At 41.9% G+C, this 13,587-nt stretch overlaps 1 protein-coding gene across 1 annotated transcript in view; it reads right to left on the reverse strand.

Moving 5' to 3' along the window:
• The window catches only part of zgc:77784 (uncharacterized protein LOC402947 homolog), a 71,552-nt gene that overhangs the window by 3,909 nt on the left and 54,056 nt on the right, over positions 1–13,587 (reverse strand). Inside the window, exons 15-20 of the mRNA XM_061681336.1 lie at positions 10,282–10,459; positions 8,135–8,359; positions 3,640–3,682; positions 2,603–2,739; positions 2,251–2,532; positions 311–446 (exon numbers count right to left, since the gene is read on the reverse strand). Of these exons, the coding sequence (XP_061537320.1) occupies positions 311–446; positions 2,251–2,532; positions 2,603–2,739; positions 3,640–3,682; positions 8,135–8,359; positions 10,282–10,459 (1,001 nt within the window). The remainder of the gene's footprint in view (positions 1–310; positions 447–2,250; positions 2,533–2,602; positions 2,740–3,639; positions 3,683–8,134; positions 8,360–10,281; positions 10,460–13,587) is intronic.

Below are 13,587 nucleotides of genomic sequence, written 5' to 3' on the forward strand. Positions count from 1 at the left end.
ATATTTACCAATTGTGCCTTCATGTCATGGGTGGAAAAACCCGTTGTGAGGGTGGTTATTTTGTTAATTAGCCTCATTGTTACACAACAGTAGGGCTGAAGTGCAGAACAGCTAGCTCACAGACACATTTTCAGAAACGTTTCAGATAACTAAAGATTTCCTTTCTTTAATTTCACACTTGATGAGTGGGAAAACCCTCTAGAGACTCATCTATTTGTACACAAGCAATTAAAAAGTACATTTTCCAAAATACTGTGCTGTATGTCCTCTTCCTTTCAAGTAGGAAGGAGAAGGTTGACAGCCGTCTTACCTGCGCTCCTCCGCGCCGTCCACCTCTGAGCGACATCCATCCTTATTGGCCGGAAGAGGACGAGACAACACGTCCACCCATTTGAGGGTAGTCGGCGTGCACACCGACCCGGTGGATCTCTGCTTGATCAGTTTATCTATCAAGAGTACATGGGAAATCATGACAACATTGCTTCAGTGAACAGTCTACTTGCTCAGCCTGTCAGGACATGAAGGACATTCTTCTCATTATGACTTTTTTTTTGTCTTCAAGGACCTTTAAAGAGTCCTATAAAGATGGAGATGTGTTTATTCAACAATTGAACGTACATTGCTGCCTTGAGATACAAGTGGCCTGACTTATACAATGCATCTTTGGAGGCAAGCGCTGTCATCTGGCCGGAAGAAAAAAAAGAGATACGAGCGGTGGAAAGTGGCAGTGAACACAACTCACTTCACAACAAGCAGCAGTTTGAAAGTGAGCAATTCTTCAAAAAAAGAGGCTTCAAGCAGTCTGCTGTCAAACTCGACAACTACACAATGTGTTGTTAAAACAACCACATAGTTTTGCCTTAAGAAAGTCCGCTTACCTTAATGCTGACAAGCAAAGCAAAATGCCATAGACAGGCTAACAAATTGCATCTGTGTCACAGTGTTATAACCCTTTAAGAAACTGATCTTTGAACACAAACAGTGCGACAACACATGTAGACAGATATTACAATATTCACAGGTATATATTCTTTATTCTCTGCGATAAATGATTAATATTGCTACAGCTTACTGAGGAGTTGTGACTGTTTCCATGGATAGCCATATATCTGCATTAAATTGCCCCCAAGTGACCACAGCACACAAAACAGGAGCTGCACTATCACAATTCATTAACCATTATGCACAATCTGTTTAATTGTCTACATTCTATTTCATGATGTTACTACTACATGTTTTTATAAAGTAGAATATTATAGAGTGTTATTGTTCTTATCGAAAAACACATTACAAAAACTTTGGTTTTGGGGAAGCTGAATGGATTGATGGCATTACATGAGAGTGCTTTGAATTACGAGCGTGATTAGGTAACAAATTGAACTCGTATCTCAGTACATCACTTTACACACATTCATCCAGCTGCATGAATTTACGCAAGACGTCGGCAAATCCCAAGTTCAGAGCATCAAAAGATTAACTGCGTCACGCATTGTGCTCATTTAGCTTTTAATTTGGCTTTTTTTGTTTTGTTTTGCTCTTTTGTCCACCAAAAACAATGATTACCATCACGGATGATGTCACCCGATACCTCAATTCAATGTCTTTCTGTATGTGTATTGCTTTTTATTAGCGTTTTTTTGCAACACTTATATCGTCAATTCTTATAAACATTAAGGTGGACCGTTATGTCATTTCCCCCCCCTCTTTTAATTCGCTTCACATTACACCTACATGACTAACGTTAAGACTGAGCATTTTATTCCTTTTATATTATCTTAATATTAACTTATTTTTGCACTTGTATGCCAGTTAACAATGTTATTTTATTCTAAAACGTCATCTGTACAGTTAATATGGTTTTGGAATAGATTCATTCTCTTTCCATTATTTCTACAGTAAATTTGTTTGGAAATACAAAATAGAGTCTCCTTCTAGTTTATGACCACTCTTTTGCACTTTAAAGAATTTTTGCACCTATTTTGGTATGCTTAAATTAAAAACAAACAAACAAACAAACAAAAGAGGTGTTTAGACAAACTAATTGTAAAGGTTTGTAAGAACGGAGCTAATATTGGTGAAGAGGAATTGACTGATGCAAGGATGTATTATTGTTATGCCTCTAAGCTGTCCCTTGGCAGACTGTCTTGTTGGTTGCTACGGCAGCAGATTTCTCACCAACACATTCTGCAACCTTGTCAAGTAATCATGATACTCCACTAGCAAAAGATGACAAACCAGTGTTCAACTCACCGTTGCTCTTCTTGGAGTATTGCAGCTTGGCGTATTCGGAGCTTGAGTGTCCAGACTGAATGGTCCACTGGTCCAGGTCCTGCTCCAGAGCCACCAGGCCACTGTTGGACAGTGCCGGGCTGCTGCTGTACGGGTCAGGGCCCTGCTTGTAGGAGGCGCAGGAGTAGGTGTCGTAGTAGCTCAGCAGGTCCTCCTGGGCCGCCGCATTGATAGTGCTGTAGATGGGACTGTCGCTGGACGCCATGTTGTGCTTCTCCGAGTGGTAGCTGACCATACCGACAGCTGCGTGAAAAAGTGGAACGTTACATCAAAAACATCACACATGGAAGAGTTTACTCCCACGTTTTCTTACCGTTGTAATATTTCTCAGAGTCTAGTTTGCCGGAGCAGCAGTTGATGGAATCATTGCTGTTGTGGATTAAGTTGGGAGTGGGCCACGAGTCAGCCAACCAGGGGAAGTTGCCAATGTTTGATCCCAATATGCCTGGCCTGGACAAAGAAAATGCAAAATCAATAAATGCAACCTCATCAAGATAATGCAGTGTTTATTAATGCGGTTGTAATTTGCACTGGGTGCAAATTAGGATCATTACAAAGGCAAAATTAGATGTGATGGGGTTAAACTAGGCGGCACGGTAGCCTACTGGTTAGAGCGTCTGCCTCACAGTTCTGAGGACCGGGGTTCAATCCCCGGCCCCGCCTGTGTGGAGTTTGCAGGTTCTCCCCGTGCCTGCGTGGGTTTTCTCCGGGCACTCCGGTTTCCTCCCACATCCCAAAAACATGCATGCTAGGTTAATTGACAACTCTAAATTGCCTGAAGGTGTGAATGTGAGTGCGAATGGTTGTTTGTTTGTATGTGCCCTGCGATTGGCTGGCAACCAGTTCAGGGTGTACCCCGCCTCCTGCCCGATGACAGCTGGGATAGGCTCCAGCACGCCCACGACCCTAGTGAGGAGAAGCGGCTCAGAAAATGGATGGATGGATGGTTGGATGGGTTTAAACTAAAGAGTACAGGTGCATCTAAACGAATTTGAATAGGGTGGAAAAGTTATTTTATTGTCGTACAGTAGTTCAATCAAAAAGTGAAACTCATATTATACAGATTAATTAAACACAAATAAAAATATTTTCAGAAAAGCAAGTTCCTACCGAATTTCTAAAACAAAATAAAATAAAATCATTTTGATTATTTCGTATGAGATATTCCAATTTATTGAAATGGTGTATTTTGGATTATCGTTAGGTGTAAACTGTAATCACTAAAATGATACAAACTAAAATCATGAAATATTTCACTCTGTGTTGTGTGTCATTTATTGAGATGCAACTGTATGTGACAGGAAGACCATGACAAAAATCCTCAGAATTAAAGTATATTTGTCACTTTACCCTCCATTGATGATTCCTGATCCTTCACCATGAGCGAAGCCAACTAAAGGAATAAAACAAAGTGTGATGCATCAATATTGTTTAGAGAACATGAAGTTTGAAACAATTATAAAAAAATAATTTTTCAACAGAATGAAATCCAGACGGAGGGTTGCATAAGGAAGTGTATCCGGCTTAAAACTTTGTCAAACAAATATGAGCGTTCATCCCAAGAATTCCATACCAGAACGGACGTGGCCCAGGTTAACAACTTCCGCTACCGGCGCCGTTAATCTACAGGGCGCTGGTTGAAACAACGTTGAATGTTGGGACTATGACAGGAAAAGCTCGGGAGTTGGTTGACATGATGATTAGGAGAAAGGTTGATATATTGTGTGTCCAGGAGAGCAGGTGGGAAGGCAGTAAGGCTACAAGTTTAGGGGCAGGGTTTAAATTATTTTACCATGGTGTAGATGGGAAGAGAAATGGAGTAGGGGTTATTTTAAAAGAAGAGTTGGCTAAGAATGTCTTGGAGGGGAAAAGAGTATCAGACCGAGTGATGAGGCTGAAACTTGAAGTTGAGTGTGTTATGTATAATGTGATCAGTGGGTATGCCCCACAGGTAGAATGTGACCTACAGGTGAAAGAGAAATTCTGGAAGGAGCTAGACGAAGTAGTTCTGGGCATCCAAGACAGAGAGAGAGTCGTGATTGGTGCAGATTGTAATTAACATGTTGGTCAAGCAAACAGGGGTGAAGAAGTAGTGATGGGTAAATTCGGCATCCAGGAAAAGAACTTGGAGGGACAGAAGGTGGTAGACTTTGCAAAAACGATGGAAATGGCTGTAATGAACACTTTCTTCCAGAAGAGGCAGGGACATAGGGTGACCTACAAGAGTGAAGGTAGAAGCATGCAGGTGGATTACATCTTGTGCAGACGATGTAATCTGAAGGAGGTTACTGACTGTAAGGTAGTGGTAGGGGAGAGTTTGGCTAGACAGCATAGGATGGTGGTGTGTAAAATGACTCTGGTAGTGGGGAGGAAGATTAAGAAGACAAAGGCAGAGCAGAGAACCATGTGGTGAAAGTTGAGAAAGGAAGAGTGTTGTCCCTCTTTTCAGGACGAGGTGAGACAGGCTCTTGGTGGACATTAGGAGGTTCCAGAAGACTGGACCACTACAGCCAAGGTGATCAGAGAGACAGGCATGAGAGTACTTGGTGTATCTTCTGGTAGGTAAGGGGAGAAAAAGACTTGGTGGTGGAACGTCAAAGTTCAGGAAATCATAGAAGGAAAGATGTTAGTGAAGAAGAAGTGGGACATTGAGAGGACTGAGGAGAGGAGAAAGCAATACATGGAAATGCAACGTAGGGTGAAGGTTGAAGTGGCAAAGGCCAAACAAGAGGCATATGATGATAAGTATGCCACGTTGGACACTAAGAAGGAGAAAAAGATCTATACAGATAGGTCAGACAGAGATGAGAAGGATGTGCAGCTGGTTAGGTTGGTTAAGGATTGAGATGGTAATGTGTTGACTGGTGCCAGTAGTGTGCTGGATAGCTGGAAACAATACTTTGAGTAGTTGATGAATGAGGAAAATGAGAGAGAAGGAAGAGTAGAAGAGGCAAGTATGGTGGACCAGGAAGTAGGAAAGATTAATAAGGGGGAAGTTAGAAAGGCACTAAAGAGGATGAAATATGTTGCTCCTGATGACATACTTATGGAGGTATGGAAGCATCTAGGAAAGGTGGGTTGTGGAGTTTTTGACCAGGTTGTTCAACAGAATTCTAGTGGGTGAGAAGATGCCTCACGAATGGAGGCAAAGTGTGCTGGTGCTCATTTTTAAGAACAAGAGTGATGTGCAGAGCTGTGGGAACTATAGGCCAATAAAGTTGATAAGCCATACAAGGAAGTTATGGGAAAGAGTAATGGAGGCTAGATTCAGGACAGAAGTGAGTATTTGTGAGCAACAGTATGGTTTCTTGCCTAGAAAGAGTGCCACAGATGCATTATCTGCCTTGAGGGTGTTGATGGAAAAGTACAGAGAAGGTCAGAAGGAGCTACATTGTGTCTTTGTAGATCTAGAGAAAGCCTATGACAGAGTACCCAGAGAGGAACTGTGGTACTGCATGCGGAAGTCTGGAGTGGCAGAGAAGTATGTTAGGATAGTACAGGACTTATATGATGGCAGCAGAACAGCAGTGGGGTGTGCTGTTGGTGTGACAGAGGAGGTGGAGGAGGGAGTGCATCAGAGCTCAGACCCGAGCCCCTTCCTGTTTGCAGTGGTGATGGATAGGCTGACAGATGTGGTTAGACTGGAATCCCCATGGACCAGGATGTTCGCAGATGACATTGTGATCTGCAGAGAAAGCAGGGAGCAGGTGGAGGAACAATTATAAAGGTTGAGGCATTCACTGGAAAGACGAGGAATGAAGATTAGCCGAAGTAAAAGACAGAATATATGTTCATGAATGAAAGAGGTAGAGGGAGAAGAGATAGCAAGGATGGAGGACTTTAAATACTTGGGGTCAACAGTCCAGAGCAATGATAAGTGTGGTAAATAAGTGAAGAAACGAGTCCAAGCCGGTTGGAAGGTGTCAGGTGTGTTATGTGACAGAAGAGGCTCTGCTAGGATGAAAGTTTATAAAACAGTGGTGAGGCAAGAAAACAATGATGATGAAAACAATTGGTTTTCTTGGTTTTGGTTGTCAGATTCACAAAAGAAGCATACAGGTAGGTTCAAAAGTCAGTCTCTTTCTGAACATCAAACAGATGAGTTCATGTACCAGAAGGCATCTTCTAAATGAAAGTTTTCACAGGTTTTCACTTCAGTATTGGTTCTTGCTACCTCATAGGTATAAATACACTTGAATCAGCTGACAATAACATTGAACTTTGAGCACATCCCACAAGGTCTAATAACCTTTCCACAAGTTGTTTTGAAGAAAATGTGTCAAGCTAGCTTTTTTCATCTATCAGAAGTGACACTTGAAGTCACGGTAATCCTTTTTACTTTGAACAACACCCCTGCACCCCGAGATGAAAAGTGTCACATTTTACAGGTTTAATCAGAGTTCACTGCATGGTACAAGTGACACAATTCTGACTTTTTTTGTTCACAAATGGCCCAATCCAGTATATGCACAACCTATATCCGCATTCGGCAAAGCAGGTAAAAGCACTTCCTTCTAACTCGAAGGGGACCATGACATAGCACCAGTGGAAACTTTAACCATCTACAATAAAACAACGAAATGTATCAGTTTGAATATTAAATATCTTGTCTTTGTAGTGTATTGAATTGAATAAATGTTGAAAAGCACTTGCAAATCATTGTATTCTGTTTTTATTTACGTTTAACACAAAATCCCCACTTCACTGGCATTGCGGTTTGTAAAATGGCTAATAGGAAAGTTGTATTTGGTATTTATGGCGTCATAACCCCTGAGATTCACATAGGGTGACATGTCTGGGCCTACGTGTTTCTACTGTTGAGTATTCGGCACACCTGCGGTCTCCAGGAGTCGCTGGGTCTTTTAAGTGATGGCTAAAATGCATTTATTCTCTTTTGTCTTCTCTTCTTCCCCCGGCTTTGAGACAGAGCACATCCGGCCTGCACTTCACATGCTTCGTCCTTGGTTTGATTGTGTCTTATCTTTAGGATATGTTTGTACCTTTCAAAACCCACGCATGCATCTTTTCACTCATACGCCCACTACTCGACAAAATCTTCTGATAATTCCCACATGTGTAAGAAAACATGATTTTTTATTTAAAAAAAAACATATATGTATATCTACTGTATTTAACAATGAGCAGAATAAATATATACAGTAGTTAATGATGAGAAAAGCTATTTCATCTGTTGTCTAATTTTGTGATGTATTTTTGGTCTAGCACGCACAAACCGTTAGCCATAGACTCCTGTTAAAAGTTGTACAAATTGTGTACATGTGGAGTAGCGCCTCTTTAATACAAGACATAGGACCATTACCCTGCACCCAGAGCTGGATCATAGCCACATTTCCTAGACACTGGATCATACTGTACGTCAAGGTGCCAGCCACCTTGAAACAGTCATTTGTCAAGACTTTCAGCAATGATGCCGAATCACTGTACTGCTTGGGGTTGCACATATCGTCAAACAATTGATGACAGATTGCGTGGAATTCCCTTTCACAGGTAGGAGAAATTGTTTTCGATGTTTTTAGCCCAAGTATCTAGCTTTTAGCAATAGAGCAGCTGGAATCTGATGTCTATTCTTTTGCTCAAGTTAGCTACCAAATAACAACAACATTAGCAAAGTCTATTTGCTTACTGTGTAGGTTTGTTGCAGTGCATGAAATATGAGATTTTTAGAGGGGGGGCACCCAATACCTGCACATTTTTGCTATTCACATAAGAGCTTAGTTCACCCCTGTGAATAGCACGGGCCCACTGTGTAGGCATTAAATCGGAATGGGGCCCTTGGACGTGCCTTGTAAATGCAGCCTTTGGCGTCCGCTTTTTCATCGCTCACCTGCCGGCGTGTACGCGAAGGACGTGGTGTAGTGGCCCAACTGCTTCCTGCGGCGGTGGCGCCAGTAGAACCAACCGCTGAGGCCCATCAGAGCCAGCCAGGCTGCCATGCCCAGCCCGGCGATGAAGGCAGGCTGCCGCACAACCACGGTGATCTGCTCCGAGATGCTCACGTCGCCTCTCCCACCTGTCCTCACGGGTGTGGAGGTGTAGCTCCCTAGCGGAGCTGAGGGATGAGCAGAGAGTTAAAGTTGAGGCCCTGGAGAAAAAAACTCATGATAATACATATAAATGTATTTTGAAGAGTGCTAATTAAAATAAATAGTTAAGTAATGATTAAATAAATTACCTGTGTGGACCAACAAAAATACTAAGAATATCCATCCATCCATTTTCTGAGCCGCTTATCCTCACTAGGGTCGCGGGCGTGCTGGAGCCTATCCCAGCTGTCATCGGGCAGGAGGCGGGGTACACCCTGAACTGGTTGCCAGCCAATCGCAGGGCACATATAAACAAACAACCATTCGCACTCACATTCACACCTATGGGCAATTTAGAGTTTTCAATTAACGTGCATGTTTTTGGGATGTGGAAGGAAACCGGAGTGCCCGGAGAAAACCCACGCAGGCATGCAAACTCCACACAGGCAGGGCCGGGGATTGAACCCGGGTCCTCAGAACTGTGAGGCAGACGCTCTAACCAGTCGATCACCGTGCCGCCTACTAAGAATAATAAAAAATTATTTTAAAAATTATAAAATAAATAAATATTGATAATAAACATACATAAATAATAAAAAAGTAAACATGATAAAAATAAAAAGATAAATACATGGAAGTAAGAAAAACGTTTAAAAAAGTGTAATCAATATCTAGACTAATAATCAAATAAATGGGGAAATTGGGTCCCTGCGGCCCCGACCGGGTGGGCAGTTGTCGGGGCACCTCGGTGGGGCCGGCGGACCACCCTGGGTCCCTCGGTGTGGGACGTGTCCTGTCCACCGGGCTGCTCTCGGGTGGACCCCTGGGTCCGATCCCGCCCCTCGATTGATTGGGACCCTTGTCCTGCATGCTTCTTCTCCTGTCCTTGTCCTGTTCTAGCTTGTCCTGTGCTTCCCTCGCAACACTCATATTTAATCTTTCATTGGTGTAGATAATGTAATGACTTACTTTTCTCATCCTGTTTACAATTAGTGCTTTGTCTTTTGTCTTCGTTTCTCACTCCCCTAAAGAAACTTTGCTCTGTTCGACTCTGATTCTCAATAAACTTCAATTATAATACTAAGAAACCACAGCGGAAGCTTAAAAACTCCACTGTGACACAGTAAAACTGTTCCGGCATAAAACGGATACATATCCTTCATTCTGCTTGACCTAACAGCCGAACAGGACAAAAAAAAAAAAAAAGATAAATAGAGCAAAAGTAATGATAAATACATGGTGAAAATCCATCCATCCATTTTCTGAGCCGCTTCTCCTCACTAGGGTCGCGGGCGTGCTGGAGCCTATCCCAGCCTGTCATCGGGCAGGAGGCGGGGTACACCCTGAACTGGTTGCCAGCCAATCGCAGGGCACATACAAACAGACAACCATTCGCACTCACATGCACACCTACGGGCAATTTAGAGTCTCCAATTTATGCATGTTTTTGGGATGTGGGAGGAAACCGGAGTGCCCGGAGAAAACCCACGCAGGCACGGGGAAAACATGCAAACTCCACACAGGCGGGGCCGGGGATTGAACCCGGGTCCTCAGAACTGTGAGGCTGACGCTCTTACCAGTCGGCCACCGTGCCACACATGGTGAAAATAAAATAAATAATAATGGTACATTAAATTAATAATTCATAAATTATATTATATTTATAAAATGAAGTAGATCAATAAATGGAAATATTAAAAATAAAGAATAAGGGTACAGTAAAATTCATTAAACAGGTAGAAATCATGATAACAAAATGTCAATAAATAAGTTATAACTATCTAGAAATTAAATAAATAGCTAGAAAAAATGGAAACACATAAATAAATAAATAAATAAATAAATGTGAATCTATGAGTACAAAGAATGGATCATAAAATGACAGTATGATAGGGTTAATAGCTGAGGCCCTCAGGCTACGGATCACGTCACCATGCACTGGACTCACTGAGGACGAGGTGGACCGGCGAGCTGGGAGCACCGATGCCCAGGCCGGTGACGGCGGCCACGGTGATGGTGTAGCGCACATCGGGGAGCAGGCCGTTGAGCAGGATTGACACAACGGCTCCGTCCACTGTTCGGTTGATGTGCTTCTCCTCGTCCAAGCTGCTACTCACACACCACACCTGAACACAACATACGAGCTTTGTTGTTGTGTTTCCCACCGTTTATTGAGCCAAGGCACCACCAAAGATAAATGTCATAAAAAGTATTCAGTTATGGCTAAAAATATTGGCACCCGAGGAATGCCAATATTTTAAACCATGACTATATGAAAAGACAGGCTTGTTTTCTCCTGAATGTCTGACATGATCTCAAACTAAACTTTTCCTGTTTCAGGACAGTTAGCATGCATCCATCCATTTTCTGAGCCGCTTCTCCTCACTAGGGTCGCGGGTGTGCTGGAACCTATCCCAGCTATCATCGGGCAGGAGGCGGGGTACACCCTGAACTGGTTGCCAGCCAATCGCAGGACACATACAAACAAACAACATTTTGCACTCACAGTCACACCTACGGGCAATTTAGAGTCTCCAATTAATGCATGTTTTTGGGATGTGGGAGGAAACCGGAGTGCCCGGAAAAAACCCACGCAGGTTAGCATTAACATTCTTATTTATATTTGCTAAATGCCAGAATAATGAGAGGATTTTTTTTTTTTTTTTTTAGACAAATATATTTACATAATAGACAATACAGTCATGTCTCAAAAGATGTTTTTAGTCATGACTGTATACAGTGGTACTTTGACTTATGAGTTTAATTTGTTCTAAGTTTGTAACTCAATTTACTTGTGTATCAACCGTAAGTGTTTTGTTTTTATTGAAGAAAAACAGCACTGTATTGTATAAAACATAACAAAAGGGAAATAAAATAAATACATTAGTTGTATAAAGTATAATGACAGAGTATGTACTGTAATTTTATTCAAAACAACAACCTGTCCTCTTCCCTCCTTACCATTTTCATATGCCGTCAAGAGTCTTCAATAAAACTATAAGAGATAATGTTCATTTATCCATTTCATTAGTTTAAAAAAAAAACAAAAATTTTTCTTTTTGGAAAGTGGTTTGAGAATTGTGCCTGGGACAGCACTAGCACAACTAATAAGCACACTGCTTGTTTTGATGTTACTGTCGTGAATGCATAAAATAAAGAAAATATACAGTAGTTTGGGGGGTTGTTAAATGTCATGAAAAGTTACACCCGAATCAATATTTAGAGTCCACTTTTAAGGCAGAGGAAGTGTTGGAGAAAGCATGGCCTGTGGTTTAAGGGGATTAAAAGTGATCCTCGCCTGAGGGTGATCACAATCGCACTTCTTCTCATTTTTATATCACACACAGCACACTGAATCAAAACAATACAAGTCTTTGCTCTGTTTCAATGTTTTTTTCCCCTTTCTTTTTTTACCCCCGAAATGAGGCCTGAAGTCTGAGTCATCAGCATGGCGCTCACACTGGGAGAGAGTAGATAATCAGGATGCTGCCTTTTTATCAGTGCGCTGAGAGATGACAGGCACAGTGGAACTGAGAACGTGATGACAACAGCACGTACTGGCAGCAGATAAGAGGCCGTGAGTAATCACTAATTGTATAATGCAAATGTATAGATATAGAGCGAAGGTGGATTAAAAAGAACAGTTTGATCAATTTTTGTCTTGCTGCACACAGCTGCCGCCAATGACTTTAATGCTGCAGTAAAGAATTACTGCACTTCCCCTTACAGCATCACTGTGATGAATGCAACCAGACAGGGGTACAAATGTCAACAAGCTGACCAAGTTGGTGAAGTTGGTTATATAATATGTACTGGACAGCAAAATAAACTGTGACAATAACAAGCTCCAAAGCCAATCCTGTCAACGCACACGCTAAACGCGAACAAGTCATTTAACCATTGAAAGACTGTTACTGTGAACAGCAATGTTAGCACTGACGTTTGCACTAATACAACTTATCACAAGTGTTCTGGCCGGTCCAGAATGATAGACCAATGAGGATTTAAAGAAGTCCAGGAAAATGTGTCCTCGTCAAGGTCAGGAGCATCAAAGCTAGCCCTTGGATCAGATGCTATATGAAATGCAAACAATACAATTATGTACACTGAACCCATGCCTAATCATGGTTCACTATTCCCCATTTCAGTTTGTCACGTTTTTTTGTGCTCTTTCTAAAGCCGCAGCCCTGGCTAATAGGAAAGGAGTAATTGGTGTCAAGGAAGTAGGTCTAAGCAATACAGCTTGACGAAGAGACTAATATCTTTGTATGTCAGGGAGGAGCTAAGTTTAGCCCTGGTAGTTAGTGGAAGTCATGGAGAGTCTTCGCCACATGTATATTTACCCGCACACTTTTTTTTTTTCAAAATCTAAGCCATTTATTTTAAGGTGTAAATTTGCTAGAGGAGTTTGAAATTTCTGTGAGATATGAGTTTAATTTATTCCACACTCATGGCCACACTCATAACTCAAATCACTCATATCTCAAATCATCTTTCTCCATTGAACTGAATGGAAATGCCATTAATCCATTACAACCTCCCCAAAAAACGCATTTTGCAATGCATTCCTTTGTTTTTTTGAAAAAAACAAAAATACATACAGTAATGACATAATAGAATAGAATAAAAAATAAATAAACAGGTTTGCATCGATTGAAAGGTCATTGTACTGCTGCCCACCTTAGCCAGCTGGGGGCAGTATAAGACAGACAGTCAAATATACTGTACATGAAACTCTGCAGACTTCTTAGCTCCTCTCAGCTCTTTGCAGAGGATAAAGACTATATGACTGTAAGTACTGATGTATTGTATGTGTAAATGTGTTGCTGCACCATTTCTGTTCAAATTCCAGTTGCTTAAAGGGTTATACGTTTCCCCTTATGTGTTAGCATTAGCATTAAGCTAGCGGACCTTGCCCTTCCAATACTTTTGGAGGGGACTGCATATATATACACACACACGGACGCACACACGCACGCGCGCACACACACACACACACACACACGCACACACACACACGTATACGTATATTTAGCCATCCATCCGTAATCTGTTTTGCTTATCCTCACTAGGGTCACGGGTGTGTTGGAGCCCATCCCAGCTGACTCCGGGCAAAAGGCGGGGCACACCCCGAACTGGTCGCCACCCAATCGCAGGCCACACTCGCACTTACATTCACATCCACGGGCAATTTATATTATTCAAATAACCTACTATGCATGTTTTTGGGATGTGGCAGGAAACTGGAGTACCC

Source organism: Phycodurus eques, chromosome 7 (genome assembly GCF_024500275.1).
Source record: "Phycodurus eques isolate BA_2022a chromosome 7, UOR_Pequ_1.1, whole genome shotgun sequence".
Lineage (NCBI taxonomy): Eukaryota > Metazoa > Chordata > Actinopteri > Syngnathiformes > Syngnathidae > Phycodurus > Phycodurus eques.